The sequence below is a fragment of the Spea bombifrons genome, chromosome 1 (genome assembly GCF_027358695.1).
Source record: "Spea bombifrons isolate aSpeBom1 chromosome 1, aSpeBom1.2.pri, whole genome shotgun sequence".
Taxonomy (NCBI): domain Eukaryota; kingdom Metazoa; phylum Chordata; class Amphibia; order Anura; family Pelobatidae; genus Spea; species Spea bombifrons.
Window position 1 is genome coordinate 117,791,224 of NC_071087.1, and position 20,064 is coordinate 117,811,287.

A 20,064-nucleotide genomic window follows, 5' to 3' on the forward strand; every position below is an offset into this window, starting at 1 on the left:
ATGTACCTACATAATGATGTTGAGATAAAATAGGAAAGAAATAGGCAGATATTTTTTGATGTATATTTATAATATATATATATATATATATATATATATATATTATACATACACCACTGGGAGCAGCTACCTTAAGTGGGAACTGTCACTATCATTGCCTTTAGTATGTTTTTAAGCTTCTGCTTGTCAGTATAATTGTTTTGGAGAGATTTATTTCAGTTTACCTTCTAGAAATGGAGATCTGCGTGTCAATGTGTCACAGCTATCATTATCTAATCAACTCCTTGCCCTGAAGTTCTGAATCCATAAACACTCAGCAATTTTATGGAGAGGAGAAGTGATGCAAAGCCGAAGAAAAGAAAGGTGGGGAAGAGTCTCAGAGTTAGCATTAGTTGGGAGTTTACTTCTACGCACATTATAAATATATTATATATATAGCGACAGCTTATTTTAATTCATTAACATACTGAACTGTAAAAACTGAGGATTTGGGCAAATGACTCTTTTTGTTAAATTACTGTGACTGACGGCAGCTGAATTTGCAGAGTGAAAAAGAAAGATATCAACACCACAGATGTTCTTAAAGTAGTTCTCCCTCTTTTTTGAGCGAGATCTTTGCTTCGGCACGGTAAGATAGTTCCTTATCTTTAAGCCAGATAGTTTATTTGTTTTGGGACTGACAAGATGAAAAGGTAGCGGCACAGGTAGGTTTAATAAACTTAGATACGCTAAAAGCCGCAATTGCGACAGTTCCCCTTAATGTGGTGTAATATAGATAACTCCACACTTCGATTAATAGAACCTAGTTATTTGTCTTGTTACTATTAATACAGATTACAAAATAAAGCCTTGTTGTAGCGTCACAGACAATGACATCATACTACAAGTACTCGTTAGAACCTCTGATTGCAGGATGATGTAACAATCACACAAAGCTTTAGGCCTCGAAATGGCATAAGCCGTGTGTTAAATAGGCATCAATATGAAACACTCGGCAGTCGAAGGGCGTTTCTTTTAGACCTAGCTTTTAAAAAAAATAAATCCCAAAGCCATTTTAATATTCTTTTAAATACTTATATAAATATATTATTTATATAATATATAAATAAAGAAAATGTGAAAATGCATAAAAGTTGAAGAGGTGCAGCGCATGGTACTATAAAGACTTAACTACCGTGACATACCCCTTCAGCAAAAATATTGAATGGGGGACAATTTCATGGTGATATTTATGAAACCCATTATCAAGTTATCCAAGCAACTTGCCATGAGAAAGACATACTAATATTCTCCAACTCATTCCCACGCTGTAAGAGAAGCACCTTCACACATATATGACAATTAAGCTATACACACTATAAAGACTTTCAATAGAGAGCAAGTCAGAGAGCACGATAAAAGTTGCAGAGGCAGGACGACAGCACCATGTTTGAAAGTTTTTTTTGTCAGGGATTTTTTTTTCCATTGGTGGGTGTCACATGAGAGGTTCAGAAATACAGCAGACAAATGAAACAATACTAAAATACACAAAAATAGAAAAAGAAAAAATGTATTTACAGGAAGATAACATTATTTATGATGGAGGGAGCGATGAGCGCAGCAAGTCAGACATGCAAAAGTCCGAAGGGAACTGCTAAAACTGCTGCGCAAGGATGAAGAGACAAAGGGTTTGGGACATTTCATCTGCCCTAGGTCACTACATTGATCAGAACCAAATACAGTCACTAAACAGCCCATGAATACATCAGAACGAGCACACGATACACTGGATTGGAACTGAGGCTTCACTTTTGCATGGATGGATTAGTCATATAAAGCCAAAGATGAAATTGCAGGACATGCGACAGACCACAGCAGGCCTGACCTTAACTGGCCTCTTCTGCAAGTATTTATATTTATAGAAAATATGTAATGCAGTCTCACCTTCTGCAAAGTGAAGTGGGGTGAAATGGAATTAAATACATCAGACTATGTTTGTATCTCACACTGGCTGAGATCTAAAAAGTCACTTCACACCACATAAGATATTAAACAAAAAAAAAAAAAGAAGAGAATGGATAGCTGGTAAGAGGGCACTGTTGCTCCTCACTAGGTCTGGTCCCAAAGGCTGCAAGGGATTTCAAATAGTCCATAGCAGAAAGGCCTTTAATGTCACATGCTACATAGAGCTGTTAATGGGCCAGACTTCAAAAGTTTATGGAGTTAACACCCTAAAAATCATTCTTCTAGCTCCTGGTTTATTTGTTAGTTTGAGCTCCACATTGAGTCCAAAACCCGCTGTTGAGAGCATGTGTAAGGATAGTCGTCCTATGACCTTACAGTGAAGACACACAAAGAAGAAGAAGAAGCCACAAAACCCTTTTCCATGAATGTCTTTTTTTTTTTTTTTAAACTTTTGTTATTTTTCACAAAATCCATTCATCCAAGGTCCGTCAGCTCTAGCTGTGTCGAGTATGTATAGAGTCTTGCAGAGGTGATAAAGCCAAAGGGTTAACAAATTCTGCTAGGTTTGGCCTCGAGTGTCCTCTGCTCCCATCATACCTCGAGGAAGCGAGTGCTGGTGGCCTTGGCATGGAACGGCTCCGACCACATCCGACGAAGGTCACCCTTAATGTGAGAAAATACAGTAAACATATTGCACCATATGTAGACTTTACTGGTTGTGTGAAATTAGAGCAAACACTGGAAGCAAATTTCTGGTAACAAACCTACCTTTAGATAAGCCATAGTTAGGAGCGGTAATAAAGTAAATGGGACCAAATAGAGCAATGCAGGCTGAGCAGCTCGGTGAATACGTGAAGCCACTGTTGCAGTTAACAGTCCTGTGAAAGATAAAACCAAAAATACATTTGTGGCGTAGCTGCTAACAAAGCGTCGTACATTGAATATCATTCGTTAAATGACCTGCTATGGACTACTTACCCACAAAGTACCCAATGAGCGTACAGTGGAAATACGAAACCCTTTGCATACGGCCAGAGATATTGGCAGTCCCGGGGGCACCGCATGGATCGGCGGTTGCCTGCTTTTTGTAATTATCATAGCGCAGCACAAAACACAGGAGAAGTCCAGGCATCACAATGTCCCCAATTCCCAACATGGAGAAGTGACTGCCTGTGGAACTACATGAAAACTAGTGTTACAAATGGTTAGGTGCTTATTAAGATTGAACAGCTGCAGTCAGGTGTTACTATTCCAGCTTTCATCAATTAAAATACATTAGAATACACACTTTTTATCATGACACTGCCATAGCCATCCGTTTTTGATTTCCTTAGGCACATGATTGATAATCAAGATACTCAAGTACTTGCTGATTCACCTCACTGACACCACTTTACAGTATGAAAGGCCAACCCTAATGTGCTTCTGCTTCAAGAAAAAACTGGATGGCCCAGTATAAAGCATATTAAATCTGTGATCAATTGAACATCGCCACACTAATTGAACTGCACATTATGCAGGGAGTTAAGTAACATATTGTTACAGAGAGGTTTGCCAGGTGTCCCACTTCATAATGAACGGTGTATTTAGGGAGTTGAAACCATAGCTCTTGCAAACTTTCATGCCAACTCATGCTTTAGGATATAAACACAAAATACATCCTCTCCATTTCATCAATCTCTTGATATTTACTAATCTCTCCTGCTTACACTCTTACCTTGGGAAAACTAATTTCCCTGGTAGGGATAGCCGAGGGACATCTCTTCCAACATTGGGTCCCAGGTGAAGCTTCCTAGATAACACATCCAGAGGATTATCTGCAGGCTGGGTGGCCACTTTTACCATCACATTGCTATTAAATATGTAGGCAGAAAAGAAAACCTGAAAGAACAAAGACAAATAAATAGGAGACAGGAAGAGACACCACTGACATGAAAGGGGAATTTTACATTTCAGAATGATAGTAAATGCATTCAAGCAAAACAAAATGAACAATGTATTATTGTGTTATACATATTATATATCGGGTTACAACACATAAAGGGCACCGAAAACAGAATGAGGCTAAATATACTACTTTTTCACTATTATGACTTCTACTTACCCAGAATACATCATATATAAGCAGCCCAGAAAGCAGCAAACAGGACACCTTCAGACTGGGCAGACGAACAAAGGCAATCATGGCGACACATAGTCCCATGGCCAGGGCTGCAATAGTATAAAAATTATATATCAAAATAATTGCATTCCAAGATCTCATTCCACTTAGGAACAATGCAAAATCACCAACTCTACCAGCCAACAATCTATTTGTTATAAAGTGTAAGTGTGTGTGTGTGTTATATATATATATATATATATATATATATATATATATATATATATATATATATATATATATATATATATGGTCCAGAACTATTCATGCGTATAGGAGCTTGGTACTGAACACAATATACAAATGCTGGATTTGTTTATCTAACAAGCTGTCAAGTATAACTAGAACTATATATATCTATATCTCTCTCTATATCTATATATCTATATATCTATATATCTATATATCTATATATCTATATATCTATATATATATATATATATATATATATATATATATATATATATATATATATATATATATATATATATATATACTCACCGTCCATGAGCAGCCAGTGACCCGTGAGCACCCAAATAAGGACAAGCAGCACAGAAAGAGAAAATGAAAGCAGCTCCGCAACAGTGAAGCGGCCGCAGCATCCAAACGAGATTCTGAAAAACATAAAATGGGCTTAGCGTTATCTTTATAGGACTTTTATAGCAGTAGCTGGAGTTACTAGCAGAGAATGTTCAAACATATCTGTATTTAAAAAAAAAAAAAAAAAAAAAAAAAAAGTTTATCACAGTCCAAACCAATCCGAGAGCAGCAAATGGGATAAATTCCTATTAAGGCCAAAGCATGAAATTAAAAAATCGTTCAGTCCAGTTGATTAACGTGTTCAATCTGTACTGCAAGATTTGGGGCAGGTTTTATAAAGCACGGTCTTAATACACAAACCGCAGCCGGGAACGACACCGCACAACATGGGTGGAAACATCTTGTACCGAGCTTGAGGTTTACATGTATGTTACAGCAGCGGTACATCAAGATAGCCCATTACCCAGATCTTATGACTAATAAGAGGAGGGTGAGCACAACGCAACCGTAAAGACCAAAGAGCACAAAGATTAGAGATGTCTGGAAAAGAAAGAAATAAGGGCAAAAAACATAGCTGGTAATGTTCATAAGTCTCCACTTTAAAGAAAATATGATACATAAATAAAATTGTTGAATGGCAACATTTACAAAACATGCGTTTCTGGAAATCACTGAATGGAACTGTATATTGGTTAAAATGGAGAACTGTGCGTGTGTCTGCATCCCCGCTTTCCTGATCACTTAATGTATGATCAGCAACAAGAGCGTGATCTGTGAAGATTCTTCAAGTGTCTCCAACACTTACAGATACTTAGTGTGACATGAGCACAGATACTGAAACTGCCATGTAATGAGGCTTACATAGTGCGGAGGGAAGGGAGACCAGAAGGTCAGACAGCCTGATCTTCCAGCCAGTGCAATACACACAAGGCATACTATTACTGACCGTGTCCTCAGTATAATACAGCACACCTACAGGGGTGGCCAGATGTCAAGAGTGCAGAAAGATATCTGGGGAACGCTGCATCACAAAGCTTATACTTACTTGTTCTGAGTAGAGCAGGGCCTGGTTAAATACTGGCACATGGGAAGTAAGAGGAATGCAAACGCTATCGTCGCAAGAACTGTAACACACAAAGCAACGTATGAGTACCAAAGCAATATTAGGAATTCCTATAATTCATATGGACCACACTCACCTGCAGTGCAAATAGTAAAAACAACCTGTACAGAGTCAAAGAAGAAAAACATGACCAACAGTGACACAGAAGCTCCAATAGGGAGGAACAAAGCCTGAGTCGAGTCAATGGTCTGGATACCTGGAAGAAAGATTGGATCATATTATGATGATGGTAAAACCCAAACAGCATCATTTCCCTACAGACCAAAGCTTTTATGAACTGGTGTGATAGATAATTCTCTGTTTTCAGTTTAAGAATGGCAAATCAGCATCACTGGCCCCTGCTTACAACTGCAACGTACTGCAAGGCACATTGAGACACCGTGTAACACAAAAGGTAAAAGGGTAACCGTAATCAGCCATTTCTTACTATTATTGGTGCTGTTCCCACTAAATGTTCCAGGAGAGCCACTACCGTCCTTCTCTTTGTCTTGATTTTCAAAGTCCATGTTGAGAGACCTAAAAGAGATGAAAAGAAAGAAATACCAATAAAAAAGCAATTCACAAAATCCTGACAAAACAAGAGCTCAACATTCTGTACACAGGATTCAAGGAAAAGAAAACCGCAAACTGAAAATAAGGGAGCAGGCAACAGCTTCAGAAAACCACAGCTTGACATTGAGACGAACAGGTACACAACGCCCAAACGTGCACAACCCTAAAAGGTTGTTTCTGTTACACAAACATGGCCAACAATTGCTACTATGAATGAGTCTGCTTCATGGTTTACAGAAAGAGCATGCTTCACACACAGTAGCTCCACCAGTCCAGTGCTGAAGCAAATGGAAACAGAACTATAATAACCTAAGCACAGAATAGCCCATTAAAAAAATAAATCCAACTATGCAAGCATAAATATATTAAATATAAAATTAAATATAAACACACACACACACTCACCTGAAACTGCCATAGACTATGAGAAGGATTGAAATCAGGAACGTGGAGACTTGACTGGAATCCACCAGAGAATAAGCCCTGTAGAAGAATGGAAACAAAGTGGAGCTCAGTACACGCGGTCGTATGTTGGCGAGAGCTACAATACAAGCAAACTGGCCTGCTGTACAGCAAAGGCATTCCCTCAACCGACGTCTAATGTAAATACACACATTAACAGCAAAAATAAATGGTAAAAGCTGTTTTACAGTAGTAATGGAAAACAAAAGTATGATGAGAATTTCCTTCAACAAAAATTGTCACAAAGCCAATTTTTGGGAAATGAAAAAACACAAAGTTTCAACACAAAAAACCCAGAAGCAGGTTTTTCAGGGCACCTCTCAAATGTGAGGATTATAGGGAATAACACAAGACCAATGGAAAACAGCAATAATGAGCAAAGAGCATCCATCCTTTTCACAACCCGCGGGGCGTGGGCGTTTCACATCACACCCAACAGCAACGGATCGCACATCCTCTTTTTCTACCATCAATGCAAAGAAAAGGTCCTTGTGAGCCCAATACTGGCATTAGTAGGTTTTACTATTTTTGAGAGTAGGTTAGCACTGTTACACCTCTGTGCCCGCAAACACAAAAATCCCTACAAACCATTCAATGACTTTATGAGAAACAGAGGAAACGCTGTCTAGTAAAAGCCATAAAGCTGTACAACCAGACCCGACCAAACTACCCCATGAACTGCGACCACCTAACCTAAGAAAGGCCAGTAATACACAATGGATGGTATTTCAGATTATCACCCTAAGCACAATAAGCAATATTCACCGCTGGCAATTTAGAACAAAGTGGATGTTATATTATTCTGTGTACCTCTCGCAAAGTGGAATAAAGTGGAAAAACAGGCATTTATAGCACTACTGGAACCAAAATAGTTACATAAAAAAAAAAAAGTAACTCGCTCTGCTTGCAGAGAGTTTTGTGAAAGCGAGGAACAAGCCAGGCCGCCACTTGTAACCCACACACTGAGCAACGCCTGCCATCCACAGACAAAAGGACCAACCAATCCCATCCCCGATCTCGCAGGCCAAGGGGATTTTAATTACCGCTTTGCAGTCTCAGAGCTATTTGTGTCTGCTTCACAGGCGAGGGTTTCCATCATGGAGCCTCTGTAGAAAACGCCAGGCCAAGACACAGAGGGCTCTGTCAAAGCCGTACAATAGGAGCATTCTCCTCAGTTCACCACGACAGCCATCACCCCCACCGCCGTCAGCCTCCACGGACTGGCACACCGAGAGCAGCGCTGGCCGGCGGCGCGGATGAACTGCATGTAACACGCAGGTGCAAACAGCTCCTCTGAATGCATTCCAAAGCAACAGCTCCAGAAACGACACACTTACATAATGACACACGCACACGCACTGGCTGCGAACACCGGCCTCGACAACACGCAGCCAGGGAACCCCACGGCACCTGCAGACAGACGCTACCGTCCTACGCCAAGTACCTGCTGCTAACAGATGTATTCGGCCACACAGATGAAACGACACAAACGGCTAGATTTCAGTGCAAATATGCAGATATCGGTACGTGCAAATAATCACACCAACATATATTTCACACACACCAGATAATAGCAACTGAAACTCATCCATTCCACCTCAATACAAACATTTAGAGCCGTGACCATTAACATTTCATTCATTTTCACATAAATAACACTTAATTTACCAATTTGCACAAGAACAGTTTTTATCCATAATATAACCATTTTAGGGAATAACATTTTGCGGATTCTGATATGTTTTTTGAACCTCGTTAATGCCCGTTAAACATCTTTAATCTTTTACATATATACCTTTTAAGCGTTACGAAAAAAAGTTACAGAATATGGAAGTAATGAGTAGCAATCATCGACATTCAGTAACCCGTGCGTTCTCAAACCTTAGTGTACCGGCCGGGTATTTACACTGGCACGGGTCTCTAAAACTTTGGTCAGCATTTGCAATGAAGCTTGTACACAAATAGCATTAATATAACTGGTATTAAGTTAAATATTCCATCCGCAAGCACACACTTCCGGAGCCACCTCCTCTACGCTGCATCGGCAGCTACCGCGGATGGATACTGTCGCAGTAACACGCTAGGTCGTACTACTCCATAAATACACAAACACTGCACACCGCTGGAAGCCGTGAACACAAAGCACATGATCTTTAAAGAGTGCAATGTATGAAAAGGAAAGAAAACGTAACCCTCCTAAAAAAAGCAGCTCATTTGTGATATACGTCAGGTGATGCCAAAAACATACAAGGGTAGTGCCAATATATCATATGCCACAATACAGAACTTAGAGCACAGCATACTCCAGACACGTGCGGTGTGTAGGCCAGTAATATATGGTACTATTAAATACTAGCGATCGGAGGCTGTGCCAAGACGATCTGAACAGTTCACAGTCAGGTCATGACAACAGAACCTTAATTCAGAGTTTCACTAACTTAAATATTGTACCTCAACCAAACTCACCATATTACATTAAAGGGGGCTACGGGGTCACCTCGCATGTATATATCTGTGCATAGCGAGGCATTGTGCAACATTTACAATACATGCTTAATAAATTATGGCTATTTGTAAAAATAGACTGATAAAGACGCAGCAGTATTTTGGTAAGCGAGATAGTGAGAAGGCATACGGCTCCTCCTCGCTTCTCAGGAGATTAAAGACTGCAACATCAGCTTCATGATGCAGCGTGAGAATCGGGCAGACTGGGGAGGTGCGATGCTGAAGAGCAAACCATTTCTATTCTGAGCGCTCACATTTCTGGAATACTGAAGCTCCACCGGAAGAAGTGCAGAGTCATGGGAGCCAGTCTACCCTGGGTACCTGTTAACCTGATCAACAACCCACAAGGTTGCTAAAGCTCAATGCACCAGCAGTTGCCCATCCCCAACAAACCTGGAAAATGTCAACAGCTGTGCCAAGAAAACATGGAAATACAAACTCCATTAACTACAGACCTTTTACCTTACTTCCCATCTTCTCTGGGGTTCTGGAAACACAGGTCCACAAGAAACTGAAGGTATCACCAACAGCACAATCCCCAACTAGCCTCGCTTCCATCCGGATTTAGTCCAGATAGCTACATTTCTGCTCTGCTAAAAATCATCAACGATATCCAAAGCGGCAAGGCAGATATACAGGGCTATGCAAGGCTGTTCGAGCAGGCCAATGCCGCAGAGAAGCGGGCAGATCCCCGGCAGGACAGGCGCAGGAACTCTCAGGGGTGCATCTCAGATTTGGGGATACATGCTTCAAAATAAACACAGGTCAGAGCTCGGGGCAACACACAAGACAGGGGGCATGTAGTTCAACAACTCGGTATTTGCATGCAGTCGGGGCTGGCTCTGGATGACCAGGCTGTAATGTGGTCCGGGTGGAAGTGCAGTTGCCAGTGTGGAGATTTCAGGTCAGGTGGAGCCTCCAGAGATAAAGATATCCGGTATATTCACTGCGGTCACATTGGCAGGTATTCAACCCATACTTTCCATTCACTCTCTCATGAGTTTAACAGTTAACTATAGTTAAATTTTTAGTTGCTCTCCTCACCCCAACTCATTTCTTTTTCCACACATATCATGCCATTGATGGGCATGCTAGTTAGTCCTCTAATAAAATCAACATTGTAGACTTACACACTGGCACGAAATAACAATACCAGCCGTATGACTTCATATGTTGCCTAGGGCTGCAAAGAGAATTCCTCTCACAGCCTGCCTCTGCATCACCAATGGAATTTACAGCTAGGATAAAAATCTTATTCAGAAAGACGCTTGCTCTAGCTGTTAAAAAACAATATACCCCTTTAGAGGAACCGTGCAAGAAACATTAGCACTACCGTGTGAAGACCAATACAGACTTCGCACACCTCTGAAGTACCATTTCTAAGACTTTGGCTTCCTGTGCTCGGCGAGGGTCCCACAGCCATACAGCTACACACACTAACACTAGAAATGCATTAGCGTCACAGACCCAGCCAAGAACACATTGCATTCTTCACATAAAGAAAACTATATTGTGTTACCGCATTTGTACATCTTAGATGTATAACAAATAACAGACACTGTAGGAAAGGACACAGCACGAGCGTTTGGCAGTTTTATATAACTTGAATAACTTCAACAAAGAGCATGACTTTTATGAAGCTTTTATAGCAAACATCTTCTCATTCATTAATAATGGACCTTGGACTCCACTGAAGCTGGGAAGGAAACCAGAAGTGAAACCGCTATATCTGAAGCTCTGTTCATGATTTCCAATGCTTTGATTGCATGAACTGCATCACTCACACAAGCAACGTTATATATAAAGCATAGGTTGTTAAGTAACAGAATGCACGCCAACTGAGATGAATGCATCACTGAATTGTGACACGGCAGACCACGTTTGGCCAGTTAATCACAGTAACACACCTTTCCAGCTAGACATGGCCAACTGGTTTGGCTTTTTGGCAGAAAGCGCCTATCCAACGGTTGGGGCTCCTCTGCTTCAGGCAAGGTATATACACTGTGTCAAGGACAAGAAGCTTAAAAGTAGCCCTTAATCACTGCACTGAAAAACTTTCCTTCAAAATGTGCCGGGCAGAGAAACGATCCAAAGTAAGCCTTTCTGGCACCAAGTGTAAATGAAGCTGGAGAGATCAAAGGGTTGCACAGCGGTAACGCTTTTGGGGGGCAAGGGGTGTGTTTTTTTGCTATTAGTACTGATTATTTTTAACTGCAAGCTTGAAATAAAAATATATTTATATTAAAAAAAAAAACAAAAAAAAACAACATGCAGGAAAAATGTGTGCGTTGCCAACATACTGTATACATCGTTAGCAATGACGTTGATTTCCATCCTCTTTCATATAAATTACCCCAGAAGGAAGCTCTTTTAAAAATGATGGATCTAAGTCATGCAAAACGCTTCGATATATAAGTCATTAAAAAAAATCAAAAATTCCTTTTGAGGTTTTCTAGCAGAAAAGACACACCGATTCTTTTTCAGAGCATGAAGTTTTTGTTATAGTTGCAAGAAACTCACAATTATGGCAACAATAACACCCAGGGAATATAGGTAACAGTGCTATGCGCGCATGAAGAGTAATTCATGGTACCCGATTAGGCTGCAGGCTGGGATTATCATTACTCCCTGACCCTTACCCCAAAGAGGTAATCTGATCCTAAGAAATGTGTGTGTTTGTGTATACATTAATGGGTGAATTAAGGACAACTCACCTATTTGTGAAGCCGATTAGGAACCTTACACTGTTGTGGAATAGAGATTTTAAGCACTTTTTCTGTTAAACAATACTTATGTATCTGCCATCACCAAGACCCCGGTTCTATTTTCTTCCTACACCAGATCCCATTTAATTCGCAAATAGAAGCGGCATTAATATTAAGAAAACCCAACAGGTACATTACACAGTGCCCTGCAAAAAGAAACGCAACGAGATCCGATTTCTCCCCAACTCGTGGATTCAGAATGTAACCCCATTTAGGAAACCTGGGTTTATGTTAAATATAAGGACACAGATGCTTCTCGACTTATGATGGGGTTACGTACCCTTTGGGTAATCACATCAACGTACTCCATGCGAATCGCTATTTCCCAACATTTTTTTGGGGATAGATTTGCAATTCCACAATGTGCACATCAAACACGCTTCCTTATTAAACATAGAAAGATCTCACACCCTTACAGATGGACTCGTGTATTTGCTCCAGGAAAGGGTTGCCACACAAATAAATAGCTGGTGACATCAGGCAGCACCTAAACAATTTGCTTTCCTATGAAAAAATGGGTGTTTCTCCCAGGAAGGTATTGCTACACGCAATGATTGCATGTAAATATAATGAGAATCCACCTAGCTCTTTAGCCCCATTTAACAATGAATTACATCGAACCCAGAAGCGCTGAAAGAGGAGAGGGGGCAACAGCCGTGCGCAGCAATCTATATAGAAACCCTCCGCAGGGCACATGGAGGTTATAGAAAAGGGACAGCCGTGTGTACCATGATCCGCCGCGGATACTGTAGTAGAAGATAGTTTGAAATGGATGTATTCTTGGAGTAAATACATCATCTATTCTTGAGCTTAATACTCATTTGCTTCATTTTCTTATAATTTAGGTAAATATTAAAAAGCATTTCTCTTTCTTACAATGCAAGATGTTTGTGCAACACCACATCTAGCACGACAAACAAATGGATTCACGGCATGCACCAAGGGCTTCCTTTATAGATAATGGGGTCTGGGCAAACCCCACTTCATCTGAAACCAGGGGCGTCCAACCTGCGGCCCTCCAGGTGCTGCAGGACTATATCTCCCATAATGCTAAGGGGCTGGCTGAGGAGGATGGAAGATGTAGTCCTGCAGCATACTCTTAAAGCCAGACATGTTTCAGTTCCTGTACCAGAGAATACAATATGGATGTGCACTTCACAAAAAGCAAAACCATTTATTGTGAGAAGCACGTTGAGGAAAAGCCTTAAGTGGGTAATACCGCGTGATGCATCTGAAACGGCTGGTGAGTCACGCAACAGAGACGACGTACTGTCACGACAATCATCCGCTTTCATCGATCAGCATTCAGCTACACATTTACCTTGTTTTTGTGTGTTCCCTTTTCTCAAGGAGGGATGCCACAGGAGATTTATCGCTCTGACATTTTCCTTCAATGCGACTGCACAAAGTGAGCACACGGTTACTCGCAGCCATAAGCTTGAAGGGGAGTGCATACACATAGCCCAGATCGTGTGTCTGGATACTAGAGGGACCAACTACACTGGAAATATTATTGGAAGACCGCATAACACCATCCTATGCCAAAACATATGTAATATGCCTCAAGGCAACGGCCTCGGAACTTCACTTTCTGCAGAGAATCTTCTCTTTGGGAAGAGAGACTTTACACAGAATTAGAACAGTGTCATACATGCTGGAACAGCGGTTATTTGGGGACTTTTTGAAGCTTCATGCCATGGAATCGCCGTATTTGAACTTTTTTGGTAAGTCTGTGGCCTTGGTATAATTCACTTTTACAACTACAAACCGGACAGTTAATAGTGTGTTTTATTTTATAGTTTATACTTACACCAGGAATTTTACCTCTGACTTACGCAGCTGAAACTTAGCTGAGTCTGAAGGGATTTTAAGTCATAAACATGAAGTGGTTCCAGCCAGAACAGGCCAGCGGTGGAAGTGGTAAGACCGGTTTTAAATGTTAGGACCTGCTGACAACAACAATCCCATCAAACAAAACATCAATGGACTAAGAAAAAGGGAGGTGGAGAACAAAAAAAGGACGATTTCAATTTTCAACTGCCTTAGCCTAAAGCCCCCTTCTGCACCCACCTTAAAACAAAGATAGTATTGGAAGTGCCAATAACTGGAGAACTCCTTCCAAGGCTGCTTCCAAGCACAGTTGGGTGTACACACCGTGATCAGCACAGATCAGGAGAGGGAGAAATAGTTTCTCCCCCCCCAAAAAAAAGGGGGGAAAAATGAAGGGAAATAATAGAAAGCAAGGACACCAACAGAAAACTTTAGTTTTCCCTAATGCTAGCCACTGCTCAAAATACTATATACCCTACTGTCTACACAGCTCTACTACCATTAAATAAATAATCCAGCCGGCGTTCGCCTTTAACATTATGGCCTTATACAGGAAGCAATAACACAGCACAGCAGCACCATCTGCTTAAGTCAATGTGTGATCGCCTTTGTCTAATTAATATACAAGAAGCCAGGTTTAATCTGACGAATGGCATTATCCTATTATGCTATGATGTTTAAAAAAATCATGGTTATTACATAACTCTTTAGAGCCAAACTGTAAAATCATATTTAATGAGGAACTCGTTGTTGGCTTACAGCGCACAGATGCGCAAGACCTTTTTCCCACATATAGATCCAACATCGTCAAACATTCCCAAGAAAACAGGCATGTGAGGGAGGAAAAATGGTCACAATAACCAGGTAAAACGAAGGACATTAAAACCTGGGATTTAATTAGATTCAATTGACATGACAAATCTGAGGTTTGAAGAAGTTTGGTAAAGTTCAGAATACAGACATACTATAAATCAACGTTTAAGCTTTACATTTTCTCCAACATACCGCAATGTAGAAATAGAAGAATATTACTCCAATATTTCTGGTGCTCGAACTGGGCTCCACCAGCACCCCAAAATATCACAAATAAAGTCGCCCAGCACTACAGTAGTTAAGTTAGGTGTTTTTAATTCAACAACAAGGGCAACGTTTCGACCTTACGGTCTTTATCGAGGCAACATTGCCCTTGTTATTGAATTAAATACACCTCACTTAACTACTGGAGCGCTGAGCGACTTTATTTGTGTCAACGTCCTGTACTTAAGCTGAATGTCATGAGTATGCTACAAAAGTTTCCAAAAAAAACATGAAATACTAGAACGTGAATTCTCGGGGGAACAATGGCAAGCAATTATGCAGCAGACTAATAAAACCTTCATTAATGTACCATGCGAAGGGACCAGTTTCAAAGTATCAATGAGCTTGTACATTGCACTGCCTAGCCACGATTTAAAAAGTTATCCTCATGTGTTTGTTTCCACGAGTGGAATTCAGCGTTCCAAATTATATCCCTGGTTTTGGGACGCAGAATGGGTGGGGATCCTTGGGTTTCACTCCATAATGCTGGATCTCTCAAAAACCTCCAGATTGTGTTGCTAAAGGCTGGAAAACATAAGTCCCAGACATGGAAACGTTTTGCAAAAGGATGATTTGATTTATGAAATGGTGAGTTGGTTGCTCAAGTGGAAGATACTCAGAAGGCCTTGGTGTCTGTGGGATAGAAAGTTGTAAGGGCCAATAAAATAGGTGAGGCTTCCTTTCTCTCCGGGAGACATGGCTTTCTTTCTCCCTCCCGTACGGCTGAAGCAGGGGTGGCGAAGCAGTTGCCAATTTTATGGAGACCTTCTAACTTGGAGACAATTAATAACCTTTTTTTGTTCATTTACAGGGATAAGGACAAAAAAAGAAACCAGTGTTTTTATTAGTGTTTGGGGGGCTTATTGGTTGAGGATTTGGATTTTCCAAAGGTTCCTAGCCATCTTTTTTTTTTTCCTGACACTTAACGTGGTCAATGCTGAATATGGTTGTATGGCCTCCAGGCGAACACCTCAATGGTTATGTTTTCTTTTTTTTGTGGAACCAACAAAAATTTCATAATCAAAAAAAACTAAAAGTCCCACCACAGCATTGGAGTCCTAGAGGGAAGACTCAATAGATAAGGAACAGAAGGAAAGTGTCCAGACTTAATGCCCTTTCATGACTCACACCTGCCACTCTAAAGAGGCTATAATACAAAAATCAGGAAAGGAGAAGGAAAAGGATAAATTATTATTGTTGCTGTTGTTGTTTTATATAGCGCTGTACAGTGGGTAGACAGGACATAAGAAGTAGTATGTAACATAACAAATTGACTTACAGAGACAACAGGTGAGGGGGGGGGCTGCTCAAACGAGCTTACAGTCTTAGCTTTCCCTCCATCGCAAAACACGTTTACTCCGGATTTTAAGTTACCTCACTCCATTGCAAAATGCGCCAAACTAGGGCATAATTATATTTTATTTTGGCTTAATGAAGAACTAAATTAGACTAAGTTGCACTAGCTAAACCACCCACAGTGACCCTTGACCAATACCAGACACAAGCATTCTGAACTTCCAGTGCTTTGCCCCTTCGAATAGGAGTTTAGTCATGAATGTGGAGTTTGGCCATCAACACAGAAGCCATCTAATGAGGCCCAAGAGCAACAAATATTGTTCCTAAATATAATATTTTTCTTGGTTTGTAGTGAACCTGTGCTCCACAAAAAAACATATGCATCACAGATATATAATATATACTCTTTTCCTAGCGCATGCACTTATACAAAGGTACTGGCACTGGCCATTATCCATAACCCTCTATATTCAGTCACACAATACTATGCCCACACTCTTGTGAATAGCATTGGGGACACTCCAGAGGGATTTGAGTGTGTCCCTGTGTCCAGTAGCCATGGTTAACATCTTTAAACTGCTGAATAATTTCAGGTTATATAGAAAAACATAGAATTTGATGGCAAATAACCATTTGGTCAATCTAGTCTGCCCATTTTTCCCGATGTAAAGACTCAGACCTTAATCAGTCCTTGGTCTAGTCTTAGATACAGGGTAGTTTATGCTTATCCCACTTCTGATGAGAGGTTGTTCTATTTATTTATCACCCTTTGTAAGCTTTACATCTAAACCCTTGTTTTAGAGTATGATTTTTTTTGTTCCAACATATCTACTTTGAAATAAACTTTGCTCCTGTTCTTTGTTAAATATATAACTTGTCACCCAACGCTTTGCGATTAGGTGCCCTATAAAGTGACATGATATTCTTGTATGGTAGGTACATATTAAACAGGTAATCATGACCTAGCATTTTTTTTTTCTTTTCTAAGGACAAGTAGATATATGTTTCAACGCTCACTGCATGATATTGAAACACCATTTCAGTGAGGAGCTTTATTCAGTAGCCATCTCCCGAGGTCAGGCAGGATCGCATGTTGGAGAACCAGTATATTTCCTTGTAGTCTGAATGACCTATGAACTCAACTAGAAACACCTGTATAAGCAACATAAGTATGCTTCAGTATACAGAAGGGTGGTGTTAGCAGCTATAATACATTGGCCAAAGGTTAAAAAAAATGTAAAAAAAAAAACAAAAAAACAAGACTATATAATTAAGGGTAATAGTTTTGCCAAGAGAGGGGTTATTAGACTGCAATTTCTTCCTACATAATAGTTGAAAGTTAGTTTTACCAAAGTTCACAAACAATCCTAGGAAACTTTGAAAGGCCAGCCATATGTAGCACTTTTATACAGAACGCAACTTGTGCTGACTTTACAAGACAATTAGTGTAACTACAGATAAACGTTCCAACGCCGAACCTTAATATGCTACATCCGAACATGAATGATACATTGATAATGTACATTGAACGTGTGTACAAAAGTCTACACAATAACACGCTAAAAGTGCTACAAATTATATTTTTTAGATTACAGGGGATTGTTTGTGTGTGTATGTATATTATATATATATATATATATATATATATATATATATATATATATACACACACACACACACAATATGAAGTGTCGTTCCCTAGTCTACTGAAACTTTACACGGTGTTGGAACTACGCTTGGTTTGTCTATCCAGTTTAAAAAGGTTTTGCGTGTTAATGATGCACATTGAATATACAATGATATAGATCATTATTGAATTCTTTCTGCCCACTGCTCATGGATGCACATCATGCTCATGCTTTGCAAAGAAAAAAACCATTTTATAAGCTGTAAACAAAGAAAGCCTCATATTCGTTTTATTAACGTAAATTTATAATCCCATAAACAGAATTAGGAGCTTTTTATGAATTTACACAGAACTTGCTTCCCCAAAATGAACCGACACATGAATAGGTTACTCATATCGCGCCTTAATGTCCATCTCCCCTTTTCCCAAAAACAAAAAAAAAACAAATAAAAATGCATTTTTTATTCAAAAGCTAAGCTATAATCATATCTTTAAGCTTGTTGATACAGTTATAATGCAAAAATGCTTTGGAGTCAGCAGGCTCGCCTACACCTTTGAGTTTATGGTCACGCCAAAATGACAATTAGACAAATTCTGCGAATCTAGACAAAACAAGTCTTACAAACGATGCCTCAGGAACAGGGCTAATAATATTTTAGATTAAACAACCTCCCCCACCCTCACAACAATAAATGTAAAGGCTATCACAGTACAAAGAATAAAAGTTATCAACTTTAATATAATGCAAGTACTCAAGAGCAGGGCCTTCTTGTCTCCTCATACTATTGTATTTATGTCCCTGTATGTACGGACAAATATGTATAGAATTTAGGAGCCAATCACATTCGTAGGCCAGCATGATATTTGTTTTAGGAATTTATTAAGTGGCAAGTTGTATAGATCAATATAAAATGGCCCAAAGGAAAGAGCCAGACATAGGAGACAAGGAGCAATGGCTATCCAGCTCCAGGGTTGTGCCAAGACTTGTGTTACATAAATCTGTTGTCTATTGTTACTCTAAACGTTATTGTTAATTGCCTGGCCTTTGCCTGGATTTAAAATACGAGCCCAATCAATAACAATTCATCATGCAAAAGGTCAACCCATCTTCAGTGCTACTCACCACTAAAACAATAACCCCAAATATACTGAACAGGAACAGACCATCTAAAGCATGTCTCACACTGAACAGGGGGTCCCCAAAACAAGACACCCACAGATACATCTCCCACCCAAAGACCTGGATGGGGTACAGACCGCATCATCAAAGGGTTGAGAAGGCCGCAACGGGGAGACATTTATACCAAAAATTATAAAGGCAATCCTAAATGACTGCATCCTACAGAACAATGGGGTTTGATAAGCTATGCACTATGTGGATACACACCACAAATACCGCAATCAGTACAAAAGCCCTTCCCACACAGCTCTCAGCTCCATTCCGTGGCTACATAACAAAGCCGCATCCCGGTACCTATTGCGACGGCAGGCCCCCACTGGGGCATTACGGTGTCCCGATAAGACCACCAACGGGACTGCCCAGAAACGTTCACACCTAGAAAACACCTAACCCGGGGCCCAAACAAAGGACGGAGCCTAAAACGCTCACATATGCAACCTAGCAAGCAGCTGCGGCCCACAACAATAACAAGCAATCTCTCTCACCACGAATAGGTTTGCTCAGCCATGGCGGCGGCTGCTGCTGCGGCGGCTCCTCCGATGTTCAGAGCTCAGGTCCGGTGTCTGTCAGCGGCGACTCTGCAGGTCGACACACAACATGACGCCGGGACTCAGTTTCTGGAAAAGAAAGGACTCCTGAAGAAAAGGTCCATTGCAGGAGATGACAGAAGAAGCGAATACCGGGTTTACACTAGCGAAGAGGCCAGGGTTGCGCGCTCAGCTCTGTCGTGAACGATGCGCGGCCCCGAGACGTAAGCCTAAGGAGCGCGCACGCGTGTTGAGGGAAGCTTGTACCGTGACGACACATCGGGCGTACCGCCTGCATACACCACCCACTCACTGCGCCACTCCCTCTATTATGTCATTCGGGTTGGTACATTGGGCCCTATTATGAAATGTGCTCCTTCCAAAGCAGCGAGGGTGTGTCTACGGGTGAGGGCTTTACTGAGATTAGAAAACATTCGTGGCTTGTTCTTAGCTATGCAACCAACAAGAATAATGC

General features: G+C 40.6%; 1 protein-coding gene across 1 annotated transcript; it reads right to left on the reverse strand.

Annotated features, from left to right (window-relative positions):
• Positions 1-1,533: 1,533 nt before the first annotated feature.
• On the reverse strand, positions 1,534-19,796 carry SPPL3 (signal peptide peptidase like 3). Its single transcript, XM_053470069.1, has 11 exons — positions 19,548-19,796; positions 6,726-6,803; positions 6,196-6,284; positions 5,845-5,964; positions 5,691-5,769; positions 4,607-4,719; positions 4,049-4,155; positions 3,662-3,825; positions 2,923-3,122; positions 2,713-2,822; positions 1,534-2,607 (listed from the first exon to the last, which is right to left on the reverse strand). Exons 1-11 carry the CDS (start codon positions 19,568-19,570, stop codon positions 2,536-2,538), a joined length of 1,155 nt encoding a protein of 384 aa, XP_053326044.1. The 5' UTR covers positions 19,571-19,796; the 3' UTR covers positions 1,534-2,535.
• Between the last annotated feature and the right edge of the window lie 268 nt (positions 19,797-20,064).